At 43.5% G+C, this 26,396-nt stretch overlaps 1 protein-coding gene across 3 annotated transcripts in view; it reads left to right on the top strand.

The window, feature by feature from the left end:
- The window catches only part of LOC125405343 (UDP-glucuronosyltransferase 1A6), a 54,626-nt gene that overhangs the window by 5,557 nt on the left and 22,673 nt on the right, over positions 1–26,396 (top strand). The window contains exon 1 of one of the 3 annotated variants that reach the window (XM_048441769.3): positions 10,721–11,613. The exons of 1 other annotated variant lie outside the window; for it this stretch is intronic. In XM_048441769.3, coding sequence (XP_048297726.3) covers positions 10,753–11,613 — 861 coding nt within the window. In that variant the 5' untranslated portion in view covers positions 10,721–10,752. Of the gene's footprint in view, positions 1–10,720; positions 11,614–19,963; positions 20,873–26,396 lie in introns of those variants that run through there. One more of the 3 variants, XM_048441767.3, reaches the window with a different exon arrangement.

Consider the following 26,396-nt stretch of genomic DNA (forward strand, 5'->3'; position numbering starts at 1 on the left):
GGAGCTTAGTAAGCATGGTCAGTATAGTATTAAAGGGATATTGACGGCTATGGAGGAATGTGTGACAGGATGTAAGTGGCTTCTACAATCTGATCATTTGCCTTCTGGCCTTTATCAGAAAGACGTGGTGGTCCTAACAAGCATATCTTTATGGCTTGGGATATGCAACTACTTTGGAAATAATAATGTGCGTTTTTAATTCGGCTGAAGGGCGTCAGGCCACTCCTGTCTTTTATCTAGGATTTCCCTCTGAGGAGAAACCCTCCCGCAGACCCAGAGAGCCTTTCTCAGACTTTCCCACCTGCTGTGATGGGCATTCTTAGAGCCAGGGGGACTGGTGGAGGCACAGGGCTGAAATCATTGTGAAGATCTGATTTGGGTCTTGGGATGGAGCTAAATGGGAGCAACCTCGTGTTTACCTAGCATGTGCGTGGCCCTGGGTTCAAGTCCCATTGCAGTAAAAAGAAAAGCAAAGGAAAGAAAGATGTAGGGACAGAAGAAGGAAGGAAGGGAAGGGAAGGGAAGGGAAGGGAAGGGAAGGGAAGGGAAGGGAAGGGAAGGGAAGGGAAGGGAAGGGAAGGGAAAGAAGGGAAGGGAAAGGAGGGAGGGAAGGAGGGAGAGAGGGAAGGAAAGAAAGAGAAAAGAAGGAAGGAAGGAAGGAAGGAAGGAAGGAAGGAAGGAAGGAAGGAAGGAAGGGAAGGAGGGAAGATTTTGTTTCTTTAAAAGAAGATACTGGCCTGGTCTACCATGGGGTCACAAACCTGTACTCTGAGCACTCAGGACACTCAGAGAAGCTGAAGTGGGTGGGGTGGCTGATGTAATCAGGGACAGCCTGGAAATGGGAGAATGAGGGAGAGGGTGAAGGACAAAAGGGAGGCAGGAGAGGGAAGGGGAAAAGAGAAGAAAGAAGAGAGAGGGAGATAGAAAACTGGGGAAGAAATGGCGAAGAACCGAGAAGGCGAGAGGGCATACCGAGAGAATAACTTTAAGCCTGGGTCTGCAGCTCACCGAGCTCTCTCCCTGGGGCGCACCCCCACCCAAGTGCTGACTCATCCCTACCGTGCACTTTTTAAAGCCCTCATTTAACCCAGTGCCTACCATGCCTGTGATGTGTGGCTAGTTTCTTTGGAGATTACAAACGTTTTGGCTTTGAATTTCTGTTAATCAGTTATGAATGCTGGAGTGAGTCCAGGTTCCCACTTGGTTTCAACATCAGTGTCCAAAATAGCTAGAAATTTAGCAATAATTTAGGTAAGACTGGATCAGATGTATGCCTTCAAGTTTTTAAAAAATGTTTTACGTATCTTTTTATCTTTCTGCTTTAAGTGAGTTACCAAACAAACAAACAAACAAACAAAAACCAAAAAATAAAACCAAAACCCTCAAATATAATTTGTATACCATATAGACTCACTCATTTAATGTTTACAGTTTAATGATTTTTGTTCTGGTTTTCTCTCTGTTGTGTAATAAAGCACACTGACCAGTAGGAGCTTAGGGGAGGAAAGGGTTTCTTTGGCTTTCATTTCTAAGCCACAGTCCATCACTGAGGGCAGTCAGGACAAGATCTCAAGCAGGAACCCTCAGGGGAAGTTGCTTGCCAGCTCACTCAGGCCCAGGATTTCCCCGGGCAGGCATGCCTCGGCTGTATAAGAAAGGCATTGCCTACACACAGTAAGCTGGCCACCCCTGCTGAAGGCAAAGCCCTGTATTTTGAGATCTGCATTAAATAATAAGCTAGACAGCTTGATCAGAAATCCTGTCTTGCCATCATTTCTTGTGTCCCTTGTCTCCTTTCGTTCCTCTCCACTAGGTTTATCAGGGACCCCTGTTTGTATCCCGCGGGTTGTGATACACTCCCACCTCAACTAACATTAAGAAACGCCCACAGACACGCCACAGACCAATCCCTCAATTGAGACTCCCTTCTCAGGTGACTTTAGGTTGTGTCAAGTTGATAGAGTGAATGAAGACAGTTTGTGTATAGTTTTATGTCCACAGACTTGTCAACTATCTCCAGTGTCATTTAACAGCATCTCCAGCAATCCCAAAGACTCCCTTAACCCTAACCTTAGACAACCTTTCAACCTTTGCCTACTGTCTCCATGGACTTCGGCATATCTTGGAAATTTCGAGAAGAATTTGTGGGTTTGTTTGTTTGTTTGTTTGTTTTTGTTTTTCAAGACAGAGTTTCTCTGTAGCTTTGGAGCCTGTCCTGGAACTCGCTCTTGTAGACCAGGCTTTCCTCAAAATCACAGAGATCCGCCTGCCTCTGCCTCCCAAGTACTGGGATTAAAGGCGTGCACAGCCACCCACCACCTGGAGAATTTGTAGTCTTTTGTATCAACTTTCTTTGTATATTTTTAAAGCTCATCCATGTTGTAGCATGTATCAGTACTTCACTTTTCTGGCTGAATAATATTATGGATATGAATATCTCACATTTTATCAGTTTATCAACATTTGAGTTTCTACAATTTGAATAGTTTCCTTCTTTAAGAAAAGGGCTGTTATGAACATTTTGGTACAAATCTTTGGTTACATTATTGTTCTTTTGGATATATATTCAGGAGTGGAGTTGCTGGATCATCTAACAATTTCATGTTTAAGTTATTGATTTTTTTCACAGTTGCTTCACCATTTTATCTTCTCACTAATAATGAATGGAAGGTTCTAGTTTCTCAACATCTTTGCCAACGCTTGTTATTTTCCACTTAAAATTTGTGGCCATGCTAGTAGGTAAGGATGCTATGGAGTTTTTATTTTCCTTTCCATAATGGCTCAATAGTCACCATCTTTTCAACTGCTTATTGGCCATTTTCATGTCTTTTGGGGAGGGACAGGGTGTCAAGGCCATTGTGCGTCTCTGAACCGTTTCTATACTTGTGGTTAAGTTGTAATGTATGTAGAATGTGCCCATTCTACATAGAACTCTCTTACCAGGTTAGTTTTCTTTGTAGTTTCCCTTTTTATGTGTATGTGTATGAGATGTGCATGTATGTGTGCATCTGTGCACGCATGTGTGTTTGTGTATGTGAGTGTAGGTACAAGGGAGCCATGTGGAGGTCAGAGGACAACCTTTCTACTTTGCGTGAGACAGGATCCATGATTGCTCACTGCTGTAGACAACCCATGAACTCTTTGAATGCTTTTGTCCCCGCCTCCCATCTCTGTAGGTGTGCTGGGGTTACAGATGCACACATCCACATCTGGTTTCACATGGCTTCTGGGGATTTGAGCTCCAGTCCTCAGGCCTGTTCCTGCAAACACTCTGTCTAGTGGGCCATCCTCCCTACCTTTCTTTTATATCCCTGATACCATCTTAATGGCATTAAAGGATCCGTTTCGAGAATGAGGGGCAGGTTTCTGCGCGTTTGGGTCCTCTTGAACAGCCTTCAACACTGTCTTGAACTTTCCATTTAAGACTCGCACTTTCATCTATTACTGAAATATTTTACTTATGAGCATGTGCATGCGTCTGTGTGGAGGTGTAAGTGTGTGTGTGGAGGGTGCCAGCAGAAGCCAGAAGAGGGTGTAGGAGCCCCTGCAGCTGAAGGAACAGGTACCAAACTCTGGTCATCTGAAAGAGCAGCAGGTGCCTTTTAGTTTTAGGTGTAATTTTAAATGTGATTGTTCTACTTTAATTTTGAATTATATATTACCAGTATATAGAAATGTAATCAATTTTTGGATAATGGTCACGTACCTTGTAACCTTGCTGGATCTATTTACTGTTGACATTTGAAGTGGATTCCTTAGGATTTTCTAAATAGAAGATCATGTGCGCTGTAGAGATTGTATTTCTTCCTTTCCAGCCTGAGAGGATTTTTATTTGTTTGTTTGTTTGTTTGTTTGTTTTTGCTGCTGAATTGCCTAATTAGAGTGTATGAGGAAGGGAGGCGTCCTTTCTTTGCTCCCAATCTCAGAGGGAAAGAAAGCATTTAGCATTTCACCATTACATGCTATACCTAGAGATATTTGGGTAGATCCTCGGATTAAAACATTGGGATAATTCCCAACTGTCACTAATTTGTTTTGTATTCTTACGATCCAGGGGCTGCTGGATTTTGTCAAATGCAATTCTAGTGTCTGTTAAGTTCACCTTGTGATTTCTTTGTTCTATGACAAAGTGTAGTACAGCAGTTGATCTTAGGCCAACTTGGTCTTTCGGGGACAATGCTATTGTAACTATTATTATCCTATTGTGACCCTTCTTATGTGTGGCTAGATTTGGTCTGACATTATTTTACCGAGGATTTCTGTGTATATATTCAGGAAAGACCTTGGAAGGCTTATACATTTTAAACATGCTTTTTACAACGATTTATTTAGTGTAGGGTGAGGGTGCACACACTATGCGCGTGCATGTGGACATCAGGGGACAGCTTGCAGGAATTAATTCTGTCACCATATGTGTTCCGGGGTTGAGCTCCAGCAGTCAGACTTGATGGCCAGTGCCTATGTGCTGACTTTCATCTCAATGAAAACAAATTGATCTTCGCGAGACGGCCCTGTAGGATGAGCTGGAAATGTTCTCTCCTCCCCCACTGCTGTGCAGAACCAGAGCTGATTGTGTACCTTGTTCCTGTTTTCTTCTACCAGGTTAATAGTTGACCAAAGTGCCACTGAGGTAATTTAGTGATGGAGCCCCTGTAATGGGCCCTCTTGCAGGCCTGTTCCCATCCCTCTCCATGTCCATCTGAAAGGTGCTAACTGGACATAGTTTTGGGGCCTGGGATGCTTCACCCACAGAGGAGAAGCTCTTTCTAGAGTGCTGTGTCTTCAAGGCTCCCAGGACACGATGCTCCCTCCCATCGGCAATTCTGGATGACCCTGTAGACAGGCCTTCTCGCTAGGGCTCTTGCGCGTCCCCTGGTGGATATTCCCTTTTCCTGCTTTCATATGGGGCTGTCCCTGGCACCAGGCTGCTTTTTATTCACTCTCCCCTCTGTGCAAGCTTCAGTTCAGGCTGGTCCCTCTAGATACTCCTCCACACCTTTGAAGAGCACAGCATGGCTGCGCCACACTTTCTTCTGTAATTTTCTCCATGCTGGGGATGAAACTCAGGCCCCTGGCGTGGCACACGAGGCTTTGTTATAGGTTGAATTGGGATTGCAATTGGAAGGGGAGAAAGGAAGGGAGGGAGGGAGGAAGGAAGGAGTTGAAGACTATGCACCAGGACCTTCAAATGTTGCTCATTTAGGCAAATTACTTCAGTTGCATTTTGGTCATGTATTACCCAGGTAGAAGAAAGCAGGGACACATTTTTACACCTTTGAATATCTCCTAGGACACAGAAGGTTAAAAATACAGTTAAGAGTGAGTTGGGGTCCGAGACCCTTGGCCCTGAAGACTTAGACATTCTCTGAATGCTTCCAGCAGCCAGCTCCTGCACTTACTTTCCTCTGACCCTCATACCTTTCGTTCTTCTCCGGGCTCAGGTATAACCTGTCTTGCTGTCCCCATTCACCACCCCATTCTTTTTCCTTCCTTCTGGAGGCTCCCGAACTGTTTAGCTTCTTTGTTTTTAGCTGTGGAGAGGCTGGCAGGACCCTTCTGCCGCCTGGCCTGCAGGCACTCAACTACGGCTGCCTTTCTTGCTTCCTCCATGTTACTCACTCAGCCCTCAGTACTGAGAGTCGGGCCCTGTAAGGCCACGCAAGAAAAGGCATTCCACTGGAGGGTGTGCAGGAGACAGCTCCCACAAGGGAACCTTAGCAGCCCAAGAAAAGATGTTTGAACCAATCCTAGCCTGCCTGGCCTCTTTAGCCATTTGAACGGACCAATCATAACCTTGCCTCCTTAGCACCAAGCACAGCCGCTCCTCTGCCAGGCCGAGGGGAGTGCTAGCCAGGCGGCTTGGGTTGAGCTCTGGCGGGGTGATCTAGAGTTCACTAGAGTTCATGGTTATGAAAGCAAATCCTCTGGCATAAACAACCCTGGACAGACCTGGTTGAAGCTTTGTCTTCAGGAACCAAGACAGTCAGCTGCAGTCTTTGTACTGTGGTGTCTTGAGGCTTTCACGGAGTGTTTATCTGCCTGCTGCTGTTTTGAGGGTAGTCTGTCTGGCTGTTAGACAATAGGCCTGTTGCTCAAGGTCGGCAGGCCAACTGTGAAGAGTGCCTCAGCTGCTAATGAGGGTGTCGGTTTGCCTTACACCCCCTCCAGCACTTGCTTTATTTTCTGAAAACTAAATATCAGAGAGCATTTTTAGAATTACTTTACCATTAAAACTACAATGATTTTTTAAAAAAATGGTAATCCTCCTAATCTGGGCTCCCCCTAATCTGTCTAAGGCTGATACCACAGGCTGGAAAGGCCAGTGCTTCTTGGATAGTTCAGAAGAAGCTGCAACAGTGTGTCCATAAACAACACTCAAATGCTCTCTCTGTAGCCGGACCTTCTGTCTCAAAGAGTCACAGTTTGCACTGGCAAGATGGCCCAGAAAGTTGGCATTTTAAAATGGTGCAGCTTTTTTCTTGCTATCACTGAAAACCAAAAAGCACGTAGTCAGTTTTTTATCAACACCATTTAAGAGTTTTGTGGCAGGACCTCTTAAAGAGCTGCAGGGTTTTACAGCTAAAGCTGAGTCAGGAAGCCTCTCTTAAATGAGACCACTTGCCTCTAGCAAGCAGAGCAGATCCGAGAAATTGTTGCTACCAAGAAGCCATGCTTTACTCTGTTCTTTTCTGTCCAGAATTACTTCCCAAGCTCTCTCAGGTTTTATGTTGATGCAGTTGTCCATGTGGACACCATTCTGTAGCATGAGGGCCCGGTAGTTGGGGTTTCTGTCCTGCCCAGATCACGGAAGAAGTATGATGTGATCTGCCCCACTGAAAAAGGTACTGAGCCATGTGGCTAACATAGATAAGAATAATGGGCTAATGTAACTTATAAGAGCTAATAGGAAGCCTGAGCTAATGGGCCAATCAGTTTATAGTTAATATAGACCTCTGTATAATTTCTTTGGGGGCTACTGGCTGTGGGAACTAGACAGAACAGAAACTCCAACTAGCAGGCCCTCGTGCTACAGAGTCTGGATCACAAACCCAAGCAGAGGCCCAGATTAATGTCTACCCATGCTGCTAAACAGAATGCAGAAGGCTGCAACCCTCAGCATTCAGAGTAGAGCTTCTCATTTGCTGAGATCCTAGGCACTTGTTTGTCTCCCTTTGGTCCCAAGGTGAGCAGTCCGTGGGAACAGAATGCTGTGTCAACTCACTGTGTGTAACTGCCTGAGCTGGTCTTGTCCAAGTGTGCTTTAGATGGTGATAGCTCTTATTCCACTGTGTGGATACAGAATTCTGAATAGTCCCCTCCATAGATTCATGTCACAGGATCTTGAGTTTGGGTTCCTTCCTGCTAATCCAATCAGTGAAGCAGCCAGCACTTAATAGTGTTCCCGGTCATTGCGGATCAATCTCATGGTGCAGTATATGAACGAAGCTAGAAGGACAATGGTACCTCTTTGTTTTGTTCAAGTTGTCTTTAGCCATCGTCTCTGTTTTATAATGTACCAGGTGCCTCTTGAGAATAGGAAAAGAGACTTACAAGGCACCAAATAGACCTTTCACAGCTGTGACAAGGGCTGAAGAGAAATAGGTTAACGTAAGAAAGGTTAGCTTTGACGCATGGGTTGAGAAGCATCTGTTCATAGTAGGCTGGTTCCACATTCTTTGGCCTTTGGTCTTTGGCAAGGCAGAAACGCGGCAGGGAGACTCAGTCACGATAGCTGGGAGGTAGAGTGAGAGGAGACGTTCCGAGAGAGGAGACAACATTTAAGGGCACACATCCAGCGACCTACACCCACGTCTAGACCCCACTTCCTTAAATGACAGTCAAGTATAAATATGCCTATGGACTAATCCATGGAGACTGGCATCCATTACTTCATTGACGGGGTCCAGTGCTAGACCATAAATTATTTCTCTCGACCAGACCCCAACATAAACTGTCTTTCTCTGAACTGACGTGGAAACATGGGAATAAAGACACAACTCACATGGCTTGATCAGGAGGGAGATTCCCAGTGGTCCCTCATGAAGTCCTGAGTTCACATTCTGAAGAATCCTTCCTGCTTTATTCTCCAAACAGCTTTATATATCAAAACACAAACTGAGGGGGAAATACATTAGCATTCTGTTTCCTAGGTGAATGTCTTTTAGTCACGTCCACATTTACCTATCTGCTTTGTATGCTAGCTGTCACTTGAATTAGCATCTCTATCAGGCATCCTCCAAATTACAAAGAAAGGAGCAAAACAATGTCCTGACATTTTGTTAGGGAGCAACAGCCTGTCTGGAAGATCACATGACCACCTTAGGTGGGGAACTATGGCTTCATAGCCTGGCTGCCATACCATATGGAAATATGGGCCTACAATCCATCCACTGACTCAGTAGTGCCACGAGGTGGGGCCCACACTTACAACAGCGAGCCTTTTATGGGACATTTCGAATCAAAACCCTGGGATTACATCCAGTGCTTCTACTGGGGACCAAGGCATCAGACACTATTCAGAGCCCAACTGCAGCTCACTAGATGTGGCTACCAGGGTGGAAGTAGTGAAATGAGAGGGGTTTCCCACAGCCTTTCTCAGGAGTTGGGAGAAAAGAGGTGAACTGGGGTGCCTTTGGTAAGAGCAGCAGGTCTTGGGATTTGTTCTAGGAAGGAAGTGAAAAGGTCAGATCCTTTGAGGAGGAGGCTGTAAAATAGGGCAGTGGTGAAGGACAGGGGTGGATTCATTCAGGGCAGGGTCATGCTGTCCAGTGTCAATCCACTCTGTCAGGTGATCTGTTGGTAAGACGGTAAAGATGAAGAAACTAATGTAGGAGGCATACAACCTGGTGAGGAAGGTCCACTAGCGGGGGCTTCTGGAGAAGTGGCCATAGGACTCCGTGTGCCCATGTGAGGGCTCACAAGACCTCTGTTCTTACTGTGTGCCCCGCCCTAGGCTGAGGATGCAAGGATGCTTATGTTTCCTATGGAAGGCAACCATTGGCTGAGCATCGGGAGATGCAAAGGGAGATACCAGACTATAGTCCTGGCTCCAGAGGTGAATTCACAATTCAGAGGAAAGGATTTTTCCCACCCTAGAAGCCTATACCATTCCTTACACCAAGGAGGAACCCAAGTATAGTTGGTGGCTTTCAAAAATTCTTTGGTCTGAGAGACCTGAGGACACTTTTGAAAGGTCTGGCATATTTGAGAAAGTTATCTGCCTTCTGTGTGAAGTCCTGCCAGGGTCTCCTGCACACACCTCTGATTAGTCACTGAACTCCAGCTCCTTTGATGTGGTTTTAAGGGTTCCTCTTTATCCCTGTGATGAGGTACTGGTGATGTACACATCCCAGCAAGAAGTTACTATGTCAGGTCTCTGTTGGTGCCTTAGCCAGCTTATGGTTCAGGCAGTACCCATTCTGTAAGAACTAATTTCCTCCATGTCTAATCTTTCCAAAGATCTCTCCATTCCTTCCCACAGTCTTTGGTGAGTTAATGTTGCACAAGGAAGGTGGCCCTTTGTTTGTCCCGGCTGCCCAGCTAGCTTACACCTGAAATAACCACACAGAAATTGTATTAATTAAATCATTGCCTGGCCCATTATCTCTAGCCTCTTATTGGCTATCTCTCACATCTTGATTTAACCCATTTTTAATAATCTGTACATCACCACGAGGTCGTGGCTTACCGGGAAAGATTCAGCATGTCTGACTTTGGCAACTCCATGGCAGTTCTCTGACTCTGCTTTCTTCCTCCCAGAATTCAGTTCTGTCTCCTCCGCTTGCCTAAGTTCTGCCCTATCAGGCCAAGCAGTTTCTTTATTCATTAGCCAATGAAAGCAACACACAAACAGAAGGACCTCCTACACCAAGTTAAACTATTGAGGTGCCTGTGGTTGCAGTGTCCACTGGGAAGACTCAGAGGCCAGGGTGAATACAGAAGCCTTCAACCCCCAGCATCCAGGAGAATAGCACTTTAGACAGAGCCATACCCTAGGCTAATGCAAAGTGAGGAGCTCGTGGGAAACAGCTCGTTAAGCCCACTTTATGTCATTGCCTGGGTTGGACTAGCCTAGATTTTGGTGACTCTTATCCACAGGTGCACACAGAATTCTCAGCAGACCTTGCTTTATAATCAAGCCATTTAGTTTTGAGTTTGAAGGATCTTCCTTTATTCCCACACTTGGCAACAACCTTCAGAAACTGTTCCCTGCTCATTACAGAAATAGATAGGTAAATGAACCTCACCAGAGAGCCACATATCCTCTTTTTCTGGGGCAAGTTGACTTAAGGATGATCCTTACCTTAACAGTGTACTGAGTTCTCCTTGTGGAGAGGAAGTGAGGCTTTAGAGAGTTACCCGATAAAGTTACAGATAAAAATGTGTCATTGTAGATCATAATGATCAGGGCCAGCCTGTTAGAATATGCTAACAGAGGATGAGATGATGCAATGGGTATACACAGCCTTGTTTAATTTTAAATTGGAGGAAAACAAGATATGAACGAGGATGTCCCCTGAAGGAAGATAGTGTCCTGTCACAGTTTTTCTAAGAAAGAAATCAGATCAATATTGTGTTGTTTAGAAGCAGGGTTGAGCAGGAGTCAAGGATAGTTCAATCTTCAATGATTAACGTCTGGGAGCCTGTGCCACCCAGTTATGTGGCCAGGTTGGGCTGGATATAAGATGAAAAAAACAAAAGCAAGAGGCAGAGCCCGGTGAGGAAGATCTGCTCCCGTGAGCTTCTACAGAGATGGCTACGGGGCTCCTTGTGCCCTTGCAAGGATTGGTGGGACTGCTCCTGCTCTGTGCCTTGCCCTGGGCTGAAGGCGGGACGGTGCTGGTGATTCCCGTGGATGGCAGCCACTGGCTGAGCATGCGGGATGTTGTGAGGGAGCTCCATGCCCAGGGTCACCAGATTGTGATCCTGGCTCCAAATATGACTCTGTACATCAAAGACGAGGACTTCTTCACCCTCCGGACCTATGCCATTTCATACACTAAGCAGAGATATAAGCAACAAATGGCAAGAGGCGTTAACCTGGTCTTTGAAACCAGAAACTATGTGGAGACATTCTTCAAAATAGCCGAGGCTTTCAAAAATGTGTCAACAGAATTGTTAAAGTCTTGTACAGATCTACTGCACAACGAGACCCTGATCCAGCATCTGAACTCTAGCTCATTTGATGTGGTCATAACGGATCCAGTTGTCCCCTGTGGGGCAATGTTGGCCAAGTACCTACATATTCCTGTGGTGTTTTTTCTGCGCTACATCCCTTGTGACATTGAGTATGAGGCCTCACAGTGTCCAAACCCTTCTTCATATGTTCCAACTCTACTCACAAGGCTGTCTGACCACATGAACTTCCTGCAAAGGACCAAAAACATGCTGTTCTCTCTCACCTTAAAATACTTATGTTATAAGTCTTTTATTCCGTTTGAGAGTCTGGCCTCTGAGCTTTTCCAGAGAGAGGTGTCCTTGGCGGAGGTTCTCAGCCATGCATCCGTATGGCTGTTCCGAAGGGACTTTGTGTTCGACTATCCCAGGCCCATCATGCCTAACATGGTCTTCATTGGGGGCATAAACTGTGCCATCAGGAAGCCATTCTCTCAGGTCTGTATTGAAGCCTTTAACCAATCAATATTCTATGCAGAATATATTTTCTAAAGCTAACTTTCCTACTCATCTTTTAAATGATTCTTCCCATGTTTCCGATAGCCTTTTCTGAATAAGTTATCAGAGTTGGATCCTTCTGCTTTTATTTTATGTGTGTGGAGTTTTTCCTGTGTGTATATTTGTGTAGCACATGCAGACAGTGACTGTGGAAAACAGAAGAGAGAATTGGATCTTCTGGGACTGGGATTTCAGATGGTTGTGAGCCATCATGTGGGTGCTGGGAATTGAACTCAGTTCCCCTGGAAGAGAAACCATCTCTCCAGCCTTGGATCCTTCTATTATTCAATGGTTGCTGATAGGACTAGTGACTGAGGCAAGGGTCGCCGACAGACTGAAGAGTGGTGGTGGGTCTCTACTGAGGCTCTCCATGTGTCTAGGTACCGTCTTCCTGAGGGTGAGATTTCCTGAATCTGGGGGAACAGAGACATTGAGCCGTGACATGACCTATCAGGAGGAACGCCACTTGCGTATGTCTAGCAGAGGGATAAAGGGATTTCAGATGCCAATTGTTGATTCCACGAGCAACATGTCATCTAGTGTCACCTTCAACGTCTCTCTTCAGGGTCTAAAAATCTTCGTTGTAGAGTTCGTTTGCAGCCTTGGTTAGCTTTATTCTAAGGTATTTCTTTTTTGAGGCAGTTGTTAGTGCAGTTGTGTTCTTGATTAGTCTCACAGTGTTTGCCGTTGGTGATTAGGAAGACAACTGTTAATCTCATCTTCTACCACTTGGAAGAAAATGTTTCTCATCTCTCAGAAGTTCAGGTGGAGTCTTTAGGAGTCTTCTGTGTACAGCCACATCGTATACAAATAAGGACACTTGGCTGTTTTCCTTTTCTATTTGTGCCCTTCTGTTTCTCTCCCGTCTTGCTCTAGCAAGAATCCTGGCACTGGACTCAGTGAGTGGACAGAGTGGGCACCTGGGTTAGTTCCTGATTTTGTGGAAGTGCTTTGGATTTCTCCCCATTTCCTATAATGTTGGCTATAATTTTCTGGTACACAACTTATGCTGTATCGAGATATGTTCTTTTCATTTGTAGAGTCTACAGGGCTTTTTGTATTAAGAGATCCTGGGTCTCATAATCTTCCTAAAGTTATTTTTAAGGATGTTTTCTTCTGCTTCATCTGCACTGGTATGCTCAGGTTCTGCTGTTGTAGACCACTGGTTTCTGGTGGTGCTGCCTAGCTCTTTGTGTTATCGAGTGTATTCTTACCCTGTTGTCTGCCCATCTCTTCCTCCAATCAGAACAGGTGGAGCCTGTGTTTTTGATTTTGACCATTCTGACAGTGTAAGATGGAATCTCAGAGTTGTTTAGATTTGGATTTCTCTGATAGCTAATGATGTTGAGCATTTCCTTGAGTGTCTTTCAGCCATTTTAGATTCCTCTGATGAGAGTTCTCTGTTTAGGTCTGTATCCCATTTTTATTGGATTTTTTTTTGTTTTTTGATGACCGATTTCCTAAGTTCTTTGTCCGATGTGGGGTTGGTGAAGATCTTTCCCTATTCTGTAGGCTGATGTTTTGTCTTGTTGACCGTGTCCTTGCCTTACAGAAGCTTCTCAGTTTCAGGAGGTCCCATTTATTGTTTCTTTGAATGTCTGTGCTACTGGAGTTATATTTAGGAAGTGATCTCCTGTGCCAATGTATTCAAGTGCAAGTGTACTTCCCACTTTCTCTTCTATGAGTTTCAGTGTGGTTGGTTTTATGTTGAGGTGTTTGATCCATTTTGGACTTGAGTTTTGTTGCATGGGGATAGATATGGATCTGTTTTCATTCTTCTACATGTTGATATCCAGTTATGCCAGCACCATTTGTTGAATATGTTTTCTTTTTTCCATTTTATATCTTTTGATTCTTTGTCAAAAATCAGGTATCAGGTATTGGTAGGTATGTTGATTAATATTTGGATCTTCAGTTAGATTCCATTGGTCCTCCTGTCTGTTTTTATGCCAATACCAGGCTATTTTCAGTACTCTAACTTCGTAGTAGAGTTTGAAGTCAGAGATTGTGATGCTCCAGAAGTTTCTTTATTGTACAGGATTATTTTGGCAATCCTGGGTTTTTTTGCTGTTCCATTTGAAGTTGAGTATTGTTTTTTTGAGGTCTGTGAAGAATTTTACTGGGATTTTGATGGGCATTGCATTGAGTCTGTACATTGCTTTTGGTAAGATTGCCATTTTTACCATGTTAATTCTGCCTACCCAAGAGCATGGAGATCTTTCCACTTTCTGGTGTCTTCTTCAATTTTTCTTTTCAAAGGTTTAAAGTTCTTGTCATACAGGTCTTCCACTTGCTTGGTTAAATCTACTCCAAGGTATTTTATGTTATTTGTGGCTATTGTGAAGGGTAATGTTTCTCTGATTTCTTCCTCATCTGTGTAAAGGAGGGCTACTGATTTTTTTTTTGTATCCTGCTACATTACTGAAAGTGTTTATGAGTTGTAGAAGTTACTTGGTAGAATTTTTGGGATCACTTATGTAAACTATCATATCATCAACAAATAGTGAGAGTTTGTCTTCTTCTTTTCCTATTCATATCCCCTTGATTTCCTTTTGTTGTCTTATTGCTCTAGCTAAAACCTCAAGTACCATTTTAAATAGATATGGAAAGAGTGGACAACCTTATCTTGTTCCTGATTTCAGTGGGATCACTGTGAGTTTCTCTCCATTTAGTTTGATGTTGGCTATTGGCTTACTTTACATTGCCTTTATTATGTTTAGTTATATTCCTTGTATTCCTGCTATCTCCAATACCTTTATTATGAAGAAATGTTGTGTTTTGTTGAAGGCTATTTCAGCATCTAATGGAATGATCATGTGATTTTTTTTCCAGTTTGTTTATATGGTGGATTACATTGACATATTTTCGCATGTAAAACTATACCTACATCTCTGGGATGAAGCTGACTTGATCATGGTGGATGATTTTTCTAATGTGTTCTTGGATTCTATTTGCCAGTATTTTATTTAGTATTTTTGCATCAATGTTCTTGAGTGAGACTGGTCTGTCATTCTCTTTCTCAGTAATGTCTTTCTGTGGTTTGGGTATCAGGGTAATTTCAGCCTCATAAAAAGAGTTTGGCAATGTTCCTTTTATTTCTATTGTGTGGAACAATTTGAGGAGTATTGGTGTTAGTTCTTCTTTGGAAATTCTGTGCTGAAATCATCTGATCCTGGGCTTTTTTTGATTGGGAGACTTTTGATGGCAATTTCTTTAGCAGTTATAGGTCTATTTAACTTGCTTATCTTGTCTTGATTTAATTTTGGTAAGTGAAATTTATACAGGAAATGTCTATTTCCTTTAAGTTTTCCAATCCTGTGGAGTACAGGTTTTTGAAATATGACCTGTTGATTTTCTGTATTTCCTCCGTGTCTGTTGTTATGTCCCCCTTTTCATTTCTGATTTTGTTAATTTGGATATTCTTTCTCTGCCTATTGGTTAGTTTGGATAAATGTTTGTCTATTTTGTTGATTTTCTCAAAAAACCAACTCTTTGTCTCATTGATTCTTTGTATTGTTTTCTTTGTTTCTATTTTGTTGATTTCAGCTCTCAGTTTGATTATTTCCTGCTAATTTGATTTCCTTTCAATTTGATTATTTCTAGTTCTTTTGGGTGAGTTTGCTTCTTTTAGTTCTAGAATTTTCAGGGGTTCTGTTAACTCACTAGTGTGGGATTTTTCCAGCTCTTCTATGTAGGCATTTATTTTCCTATATATTTTCCTCTTAACACTGCTTTCATTGTGTTCCATAAATTTGGGTATGTTGTGTGGTCATTTGCATTGAATTTTAGGAAGTGTTTGATTTCTTCTTTTATTTCTTCCTTGACACATTGACTCATTAAACAAGTGAGCATTGTTTAATTTCCATGAATTTGTGGGTTTTCTGAAATTAGTGTTGCTGTTGAATTCTAATTTTAAGCTATGGTGATTCGATAAGATACATGGAGTTATTCAAATTCTTTTGTGTCTGTGGAGGTTTGCTTTGTTACCTAGTCTTTGGTCAATTTTTGAGAAGGTTCCATGAGGTGCTGAGAAGGTATATTCTTTTATGTTTAGATGGAATGTTCTATAGATGTCTGTTAAGTCCATTTGATTCATAGCATCTGTTAGTTCCCTTATTTCTCTGTTAATTTTCTGTCTGATAGACCTGTCCAGTGGTGAGAATGGGGTGTTGAAGTCTCCCACTGTTAGTATATGGGGTTCAATGAATGATTTAAACTTTAGTAGTGTTTCTTTTACATATGAGGCTGTCCTTGTATTTGGGGCATAGATGTTCAGTATTGAGTGTTTGGTTGGAAGCGTCACCCCAGTCCCTGACATACATATATCCAAAGAGTCTGGGATGTTTGAGTAGAAAGTTCCATCCCAAGTCCCCTCCCCTAGGAGTGCCTCAATCTGGTCTCCACCCCCCAAAAAGCCCACCAAAAGGATGACTCCTCCTCAGAGATGCTCAAGACCACTCCCACAGGGTATTTAAACTCCAACCCAGAGAACAAACACATTGTTTCGGGTGTTCCTTTCCATCTCTTTGTTGAGGAGCTGGAAGGCCACTTGGGAGCACTGGCATCCATTAAACCTGGGCCTTTTCTAATTCAGTTTGATTTGGTCTGATTTAGATTATTGCATCGGCATAGAAGTTTATTGAGGAACAAAATCTTTTCATTGAGATTTCCTCTTGATGGATTTTTCTTGTGACTAATATGAAACGTCCTTCTTTGTCTCTTTTGGTGGATTTTTGTTTGAAGTTTATTTTGTTAGACATTAGAATAGCTATACCAGCTTGTTTCTTAGGTCCGTTTGATTGGAAAATTTCCCTTTACTCCGAAGCGATATCTATCTTTGAGGTTGAGGTGTTTTTCTTGTATGCAGCAGTAGGAGGGATTCTGTTTTTGTATCCAATCTGTTAACCTGTATTTTTTATAGGTGAACCAAGTCCATTTATATTAAGAGATATTAATGACCAGTGAATGCTAGTTCCTGTCATTTTATTTTTTGTTGTTGGTGGTGCTATTGTGGGTGTTTTTCCCTTTATGGGATTTGCTGCTATAATATCATCTATTGTCTGTTTTTGTGGGTGTAGCTAGCTTCCTTGGGTTGGAGTTTTCCTTCTAGTACATTGTGTAGGGCTGGGTTTGTGGCTAGGTATTGGTTAAATCTGATTCTGTCATGGAATATCTTCTTTTGTCCGTCTATGGTGATTGAAAGTTTTGCTGGGTATAGTAGTCTGGGCTGGCATCCATGGTCTCTTAATGTCTGCGTAACACTTGACCAGGACCTTCTGGTTTTCATTGTCTCCAATGAGAAGTCAGGTGTAATTCTGGTAGGTCTGCCTTTAAATGTTACTTGGTCTTTTTCCTTTGCTGTTCTTAATATTCTTTCTTCATTCTGTATGTTTAGTGTTTTGATTATTACGTGGTGAGGGAAATTTTTTTTTAACCCAGTCTATTTGATGTTCTGTAAGCTTCTTACATCTTCATACGTATATCTTTGTTTGGGTTGGGAAAGTTTTCTTCTATAATTTTGTTGAATATATTTTCTGTGCTTTTGAGTTGGACTTCTCCTTCTTCTATCCCTATTATTCTTAGGTTTGGTCTTTTAATGGTGTTCCATCTTTCCTAGGTATTTTGTGTTAAGCTTTTGTAAGATTTTATGTTTTCTTTGACTGATGAGTCTTTTTCCTCTATTGTATCTTCAGCACTTGAGATTCTCTTTCCCATCTCTTGTATTCTGCTATTTATACTTGCATTTGTGGTTCCTGATCATTTTCTCATAATTTCCATTTCTATAATTCCTTCAGTTTGTGGTTTTTTTATTGTCTCTATTTTGGTTTTCAAGTCTTAAATCATTTCTTTCATCTGTTTGATTGCTTTTTCTTTGTGTGTGTGTTTTTTTTAAAGAGATTTGTTGATTTCTTCCATTTTTTTTGTCTTTTCCTCCATTTCTCTGAGGGAATTTTTCTATTTTTTCTTTTTTTATTTTATTAAATTATAAAGGTTTTCATTTCCGCCTCTCCTCCCACCACCCTCCCACTCCCCCCACTCCCTCTCCTCCTCCTCTGAGGGAATTTTTCATTTCCTCTTTAAGAACCTCAAACATTTTCCTAAAGTTATCTGCTAATTTGTTTTCTTCTGCTTCATCTATATTTGGGTGTTCACACCTTGATGTTTTAGGGCCACTTAATTTTTGTTGGTGTTGTGTTGCTCTTTGTGGTGTTGAGTGTGTTTTTACCTTGTCTACCCATCTTTTCCTCTGATTGGTGTAGTTGGGGCTATGTCTCTGGCTATCAATCTTCCAGGTGCCAGTGGATGCAAGGCTCAGATGGTTATTCCTTGTGGTGCAGTCAGGGCCACAGTTCCAGTCACCCCAGAGGTTCCGTGTTCCCAGAGGTCATTCAGTACTCCTGGGAGTTGCTCTACAATCCCGGGTCGTTCGGCCCTGCTTCCATGGAGGTTGCTTGCCTGGGGCTGTTCCTGTGGAGGTTGCAGATTCGTGCCCAGTTCCACAAAGTCTCTGGCTCAGGCCTGCTCCTTCAGTGGTGGCTCCCTTCAACCTGCCCCTGTGGCGCTCATTGCCTTGAGCCTGTTCCCACAGAGGTCCCTGGTTTGGGCCCAGTCCTACAGAGGTCTCTAGCTTGGTACTGCTCCATGGAGGTCCCTGACTTGTGCCTGGTCCTGCAGAGGTCTCTGGATCAGGCCTGCTCCCTCGGCAGCCACTCCTTTGTACTTGCTCCTGTGGAGGTAGCTACCTTGGGCCTGCTCTGACTGAAGTTGCTGGCTCAGGCCTGCCTTTCTGAAGGTCGTTGCCTTGGGCTTGCTCAGGTGGAAGTTGCTGGCTCACACCTGCTCCAGGTGAAGTTGCTGGCTCAGGCCTGATACCACAAAGGTCCCTGGCTGGGGCCCAGTCCCACAGAGGTCTCTGGCTTGGGCCTGGTCCCTTGGAGGTTGCTCCTTGTATCTGCTCTGTGGATGGCGCTGCCTCTGTTGAAATTGCTGACTCAGGCCTGCCCTTGTGGAGGTCACTACATAGGGCCTGCTCCAGAGGAAGTTGCTGACTCAAGTCTGTTCCTGTGGAGGCCAGAGTGTTTGTGACTCTTTTCAGGAATCTCATGTGGTCAGAAAGCCTTGTGAGCAGCCTCGGGACAAGTAAGGGCTGAAGTCGGACATGGCAGCTTCAAAGTCTGCTTCACAGGGAATGATGCAGAAAAACCACGGAAAGAACACCCAGGTACATTGCAGACAGAAAAAATCAGGGTCCATCAACACCACATCAAAAGAACTGGAGTTCAAGTGTGGGAGCAGAGCCTCATTGGGCAGCAGACCCCTCAAGTTACCTCATGGAATGTTGACGCAGTGTTTTTTACTTACCGTTATTTTTTAAGGCATCCTCACAGAAAACTTCACTTCTCAGAGAATTAATTACCAGTTAGTTCAGAAAGTGACGTCTATATTATTCCCTAGTGTATGGAACGCCCTAGGATTTCAGGGAGCACATGGCCTCTGCTTTGATACACACAGACACATCTGGAGCCAGGGTCACAGTCTCCTGTGAGAGCCAGGTTCACTCCAGGCTTACTGCCTGCTCTAGGAAAAGGAACTGCCCCTCCCTGGAGCCAAGATCTGAATCCCCCAAACTGCTGCTGAGAGTTGGAGAGCAGGCTCAGTTTCTCTGGTCTGGGGCTCCCAAGATCCTGGAAATAGCATGTTCGGGGGGGGGGGGGGGAGCACTGTCCTGACTAGTGGACATGCTCAGTGGACACCCACCACAGCTCTTGGTCCCATTAGACGCCCTCACTATTGCCTCCCGTTCTTCTCACTAGACACTCAGATCCTGACTCATCGACAGAGGACGCCTTAAGGATTTAACCCACCAAAGCTGCTGGAAAGATGAGCAGGCAAGTGAGCAACTCAGAAAAAGGATATAAGGAAACCAATATTGGTGGAGCAGACTTTGGATAGGGGCTCAATACAGACCTGAGAGAGTGGCTTTCTGAAAGCACAGTTTATTTCCCTGACGAAAGTAGCTTCTTTGTTAACCAATGGCAATAGAACATATTCATAGCATACATCACTGAGGCTCATCAGAGAGCAGCAGCAGGTGTCAGGAGTCTTTCTAGAAGAGAGATGTTAAGAGTGGTTTTTCTCTGTGCAGAGCTGGAAGGGTAAGACAAAGGTGAAGGCCAGGCATGGGTTAATAATGCAATGATTAACTGACGGTGGGCCTTGTCCCACCTATGACATGCCACTGTACAACGTGACTCTATGGTTATATAAGATGAAGAAACTCATGTTGGAGGTAGAGACAGGCAAGGAAGGTCCTCTGCTGCGGGCTTCTCCGGAGATGGCCACGGGACTCCTGGTGTCTCTGCGAGGACTCTCAGGGCTGCTGCTCCTGCTCTGTGCCCTTCCCTGGACTGAGGGTGGGAAGGTCCTGGCGATTCCCTTGGAGGGCAGTCACTGGCTGAGCATGAAGAACATTGTGAGGGAGCTCCATGCCCGAGGCCACGAGACAGTGGTCCTGTCTCCAGACGTGTCCACGTTCATCAAAGAAGAGGATTTTGTCACTCTGCAAAGCTACACTGTCCCGTACACCAAGGAAGACTATGAACATAACTCGCTGGGTTACTTTAAAATGTTCTTAGAGACAGAATATTCTGTCATGATGTTTTTAAACAATATGGAACTTATGAAAAACATATCGATGTTCTACCTGAGTGCTTGCAGTAGTCTACTGCACAACAAGGACCTTATGCAGCATCTGAACTCAAGTTCCTATGAAGTCGTGTTAACAGACCCTGTGTATCCCTGTGGGGCAGTGTTGGCGAAAATTTTGAATATTCCTACTGTGTTTCTTCTGCGCTTCGTTCCTTCGGACATTGAATTTGAGTCTGCCCAGGCTCCAAGCCCTCCCTCATATGTTCCAAGGGCATTCACAAGGAATTCAGACCACATGACCTTCCTGGAGAGGGTAAAGAACATTCTCTACAATCTGCCATACAAGATCATTTTCCGCATCGCTTATGTCCGCTTTGAGAACCTGGCCTCAGAGCTTCTTCAGAGAGAGGTGTCTTTCACGGAGATTCTCAGCCACGCATCCATCTGGCTCTTCAGGTTGGACTTTGTGTTTGAGTACCCCCGGCCCATCATGCCCAATATGTTTTTCGTCGGGGGACTAAATTGTGCCTTCAGAAAGCCACTCTCTCAGGTCTGTATTGAGCCCCTATCCAAAGTCTGCTCCACCAATATTGGTTTCCTTATGTCTTTTTTCTGAGTTGCTCATTTACCTGCTCATCTTTCCAAAAGCTTTGGTGGGTTAAATCCTTAAGGCGTCCTCTGTCGATGAGTCAGGATCTGAGTGTCTAGTGAGAAGAACGGGAGGCAATAGTGAGGGCGTCTAATGGGACCAAGGAGCTGTGGTGGGTGTCCACTGAGCATGTCCACTAGTCAGGACAGTGCCCCCCCACCTGAACATGCTATTTCCAGGATCTTGGGAGCCCCAGACCAGAGAAACTGAGCCTGCTCTCCAACTCTCAGCAGTAGTTTGGGGGATTCAGATCTTGGCTCCAGGGAGGGGCAGTTCCTTTTCCTAGAGCAGGCAGTAAGCCTGGAGTGAACCTGGCTCTCACAGGAGAGGCCATGTGCTCTCTGAATCCCTAGGGCATTCCATACACCAGGGAATAATATAGATGTCGCTTTCAGTACTAATTGGTAATTAATTTTCTGAGAAGTGAAGTTTTCTGTGAGGATGCCTTTAAAAATAACAGAAAGTAAAAAACACTGCGTCAACATTCCATGAGGTAACTTGAGGGGTCTGCTGCCCAATGAGGCTCTGCTCCCACACTTGAACTCCAGTTCTTTTGATGTGGTATTAACGGATCCTGATTTTTTTTTTCTGTCTGCAATGTACCTGGGTGTTCTTTCCGTGGTTTTTCTGCATCATTCCCTGTGAAACAGACTTTGAAGCTGCCATGTCCGACTTCAGCCCTTACTTGTCCCGAGGCTGCTCACAAGGCTTTCTGACCACATGAGATTCCTAGAAAAGGTCAAGAACACATTGACCCTATGACCTTGAAGTACGTGTGTCACATATGTTCCACTCCTTTGGGGCACCACACCTCTGAGATTTTCCAGAGAGAGATGTCCTTGGTAAATATTTACAGCCATGCATCTGTATGGTTGTTTTAGGGGGCTTTATGTCCAGTATGGTCTTCATTGGGGGCATAAACTCTGCCAACAGGAAGACACTCTCTCAGGTCTGCATTGGAGCCATAATTTATCTTTACAACAGTCTAGTTTTCTAAATATCTCATTTTGATGTGGTCATTAGCTTTCCAGGGAATTTTTTTTTTTTAACCTTGAACTCTCGAATGTTGCCAGGAGTCAACCTGGAGGTAGACAGATCCTGAGAGGATGTAGGGAGTCAATGAGGGAAGGAGTGAGCCAGGCATCATGGGCAGGAGAACCTTGCAGCCTGACTGACTGGCAGCCAGAGTGCTTCTTTATTTATACAGAATTTAGTAAGCAGGGATAGATTAATGTTGTTCCAAAACATAGATCATAACAGTTTGATTCTGGGCATGTGTTTCACTTCTTCCTCGCATATTTTTAGTCATCATTGAGACACTGTGACAGAACAGAGTTATCTTTTATAACCATTTTTACTCATGAACTCCATAGCCCAGTTTCTAAGAATCTAGAGGCATATGACAGCCTGTTCTCAGGCTGGTATCCTTTGTGACTACACAGTTGCTAGACCAAAACCAAGTCTCCAAGCTACTTCAGGCAGATTGCTATGTCCTGAGTAGTGTATTATTAACTCTTAATGGTCAGAGTGCCCAAGAAATATTCTCAGACTAAAGTTGCTGCAGTTATTTTCCAGATTCTGGCATAATATACTCTTTGTATTTTATATCTTTATAGAATTTGTCTTTATGTCTAATCCTGGCATTCTGTTGTTCCTTGCTCATATGAAACCACAGTGGCTCAGCATGTGCTAACTTTTCTAACAAAGGGAGGTCCTGACATCTCATTCTTTTTACCATCTTTCTACATCCTTCTTTGCCCAACACTTAAAGTCTCTGTATAGGGCAGAGGTAACTTCATCTAACCTAACTTTGTTGCTGTATATGCCACGTAATTGCCTGAGTGTATAAGGGGAAGAGGCTTGCAATCTGATCTGTGGCCAACTCCTCCAGCCCACTGAATCTTGTTAACCTTTTTAAGTTTGCTTTGTTTTGATTATCTTGTTCCTAAGGATAGGAACAGATGTTTCAAGAATATATCAAAGCCTCATGAAGAAACCTCTGACTTCTTTGTGTGTGTCATATCCTTCAAGGCATAAGGAAGACCTTAAGGTAGATAAGGATGTTTTCCTAAAAGCGGGAAGGGTAGTATGTTCAGGATTTTCCTGGAGAAGCTTAGAAGCAGTGTTACTGGGAGAAGGCAAAAATAATTCATGAGAAAATTTCCATCAATACAATAGCCTCAAACTGTGCAAATATTAAGAGTCTCCCATAAAGCATGATCCTAATTAATCTTAATCAGTAAAGACCAGGAGTCAGATATCGGGGTAAAAACTGACAGATCCGAGAAGCAGAGCAGCAGCCATTAGACTTCTTGCCTCTCTGAATCCTCAGACCAAAAGATTCTGTCTCTGCCCTGTGTGCTGGGATTAAAGGCGTGAGCCACCACTTCCCAGCTTCTATGATTTACTAGTGGCTATTTCTGCCCTCTGATCTCCAGGAAAGCTTTATTTGTCAGAACACAAATAAAATGTCACACAACACCTCCAAATATGCAGCAGGTAGAGATGAAAACCAAAAGTGGCGTGGCGGCCATCACGTGACTCAGCTTTGCTGAATCTGTGTCAGGCCGCTAGGCTGGCCTTATGACTTTTGCCATTCCCATCAGATATGGCTGTGCCACAATCTGTCTCTGATATTTTCAGTTTTCAAAATATCCGTAACTGACATTTGAGGTTTACAGTGTTCACGGAGGGGACTGCACTGCCATACCGACGGTCTGTCTGTCTGTCCTGGGACTGACTCACAGCAACACTCCTCACCTGTGTGGGCACTGTCTTTCTAGGGGTGAAGTTCTTCTGACGCTGAGCAGATGCAGAGGAACTGAGGGCTGACTTGACTCGAGTAGACATTTATTGCTTTCCGGTTTTCAGCAGCAAGATGAAGGGACTTTTTACCCATGAATCCTTAATGATTCTCTCTAGGGAGGCCTGGGAATGTGCTCACTATTACTTGAGAGTGGAAATAGAAGCTGTCAGCATGTGTGGTCTCATTTACATTTGTCTCCATGGTTACTAGCCTTCGTTCAGGTGCTCCAGAGTCACACAGGACCAGGGTTTTTAAATCTTCTGTGGGTGCATCCAAATTGTCACATTTGATGTTTTGTATGTCTGTGTTCCTGAGATTCCCCAGTTCCCAAAAGGGTGTCTTCTACCTTCTGTTTCCAACCTCATAGTCACCAATATTTGCAGAGGTTTTATTAGCATTTTTGATAGTTGTCACCGGTAGGCATGGAAGCTGGCTCGGTACACGGAGGCGCTAGCGTTGTGGCGATGTACTTTGCTCTGATCACTAAGTGACATCTCAGATATCCTACCTATCTGCTCCCAACATTGCCATCTCGTGTTATTTTCACATTGCTCTTACCTTTACGTCTAATGAAATAGTTTAGAATTTTGGTTCCATGTTTCAACAGTGTTTTAAAAACTCCCTCCTGTTGATTCCTCTTGATGTGAGAATTCTGGCTATTCAGATAGGATAGACTTGATTTTATCTCTCACAATCCATTCCTTTTACATTATTGGTTTTCTTGAAAATTTCCATCTTGGTTTTTCTTTTGTAATTCAATGGCACTCTGTCTCCATGGAGATGTGGTGGAGCTTGCCCACATCTCTAAGTCATATGTTTCCCTCCTTTACTAACAAGATCTTTTGTAATGATGTTGGACCACTTATGTGAATGCGGACAGTCTCTCCACTTCAAGATCCTCAATGACAGCTATACTCTCTTTGTCATATGATGTAACATTGTCTCAGTTCAGTCTGGTGTCGTTACTTTGCCTTCAGCAGACAACCAATCCATTTGAGTGAGCTGCTGAATCTCATTCAAAACTGGAAGATTTTCTCTGCTGATGCCCCAAGAACTTTAGTCTGCTCTCTTCCTTCTGCCTCTCCCAAGGCAGTAATGGATTGGTGCTGTAGGAGGCCACTTGTTTGGCCCCAGCTGCCCAGAACCCAAATGATCACACAGAAACTGTATTAATTACAACATTGCTTGGCCTATTAGCTTATGCATATTGTCAGCTCACTCTTATCTCTTAAATTAACCCATTTCTATTATTTTATATTTTACCACAAGGGTCATGGCCTACCCGCAAGGTTACAACTGACAGCTTGAATCTTTCCCCTCTGGTGGCTACATGGCATCTTGCTAACTCCGCCTTCTTTCTCCCAGCATTCAGTTTAGTTTTCCCCACCTAGCTGTATTCTGCTAAGCCACTGGCTGAAACAGCTTCTTTATTCATTAACCAATAAAGGCAACACATATACAAAAGGACTTCCCACAACCAGACTAGACCTTGATCTTTGCTGATAGCATGGACTTTACTGATGTGTTCAAGGTGCCTCATCTAGTCAGTCACTCAAGTGAAAGCTAGCTTTTCGTCAAGTTGCTCTGATCTCTGTCCCCTAGACGCCATGACAAGTTTGATGTACTTTAGAAATTCTTTTGATATTTCCAACACCTGTGGTAATTGTGAAGCCAAGTTAAAGCTGAGTGTAGACCTAGCATGGGACTAGCCAATACTGGAATTTTGAGGCATTCACTTATATTTTGGCCCTAAACTTTCAGGCAGAGAATAATCTTGGAAACACTGATATTCTTTCATTGGAGAGGATAAATGTGAACTGATTTCCTGAGGCCTTAATGACTTGTTACAGGAATGATGGGAATAGCATTATACCCACTCTACAAGGTTACTCACTTGTTTAAGACAGGGTTTCATTATAGTTTAGGTTGACTTGGACCATGCTGTGTAACTGATGGCAACTTTGTTTTTTTTTGTTTGTTTGTCTTTTTAAATATTTATTTAATTTATTTATTATGTATACAGTATTCTGCAGGCCAGAAGAGGGCACCAGACATCATTTCAGATGGTTGTGAGCCACCATGTGGTTGCTGGGAATTGAACTCAGGACCTTTGGAAGAGCAGGCAATGCTCTTAACCTCTGAGCCATCTCTCCAGCCCCCTGATGGCAACTTTGAACTCCTGCTCTTCCTGCTTCCATACCCTGGAATTACAAGCATGTATCACCATGTCCAACAAAATTAACCTTTTTTTTTAAAAAGCCAAGTTAAGGGTGGCCAATTATTGAGAAATATTAGAAATTTTAAAAATATGTTTAGTAATTATGTATTAAATGATCTGAAAGCCACTTATTTGTTTACCCCAGAGTGTCATAAAAGTTGCTGAGATTATAGCCTGTTTCATTTCCCTTTTAACTTTTAGCTACACTTTTGGAGAACAAACTGTAGCTTTTTCAGAGGAAGATCCCTGGCGCAGATTTTCCCCCAAATGGGGGAAATTAAGTCTTAAGGTGCTGGGCAATCAATCTTCCAGGAAATAAAATTATTTGACTCAGCAATAGTTTAATGCTAAAAGATACGCAGGTATTCACAAAAATTTAAAAAGGCAAAGTCAAACCTGTT

This window comes from Myodes glareolus, chromosome 1, assembly GCF_982192425.1.
Source record: "Myodes glareolus chromosome 1, mMyoGla1.1, whole genome shotgun sequence".
Lineage (NCBI taxonomy): Eukaryota > Metazoa > Chordata > Mammalia > Rodentia > Cricetidae > Myodes > Myodes glareolus.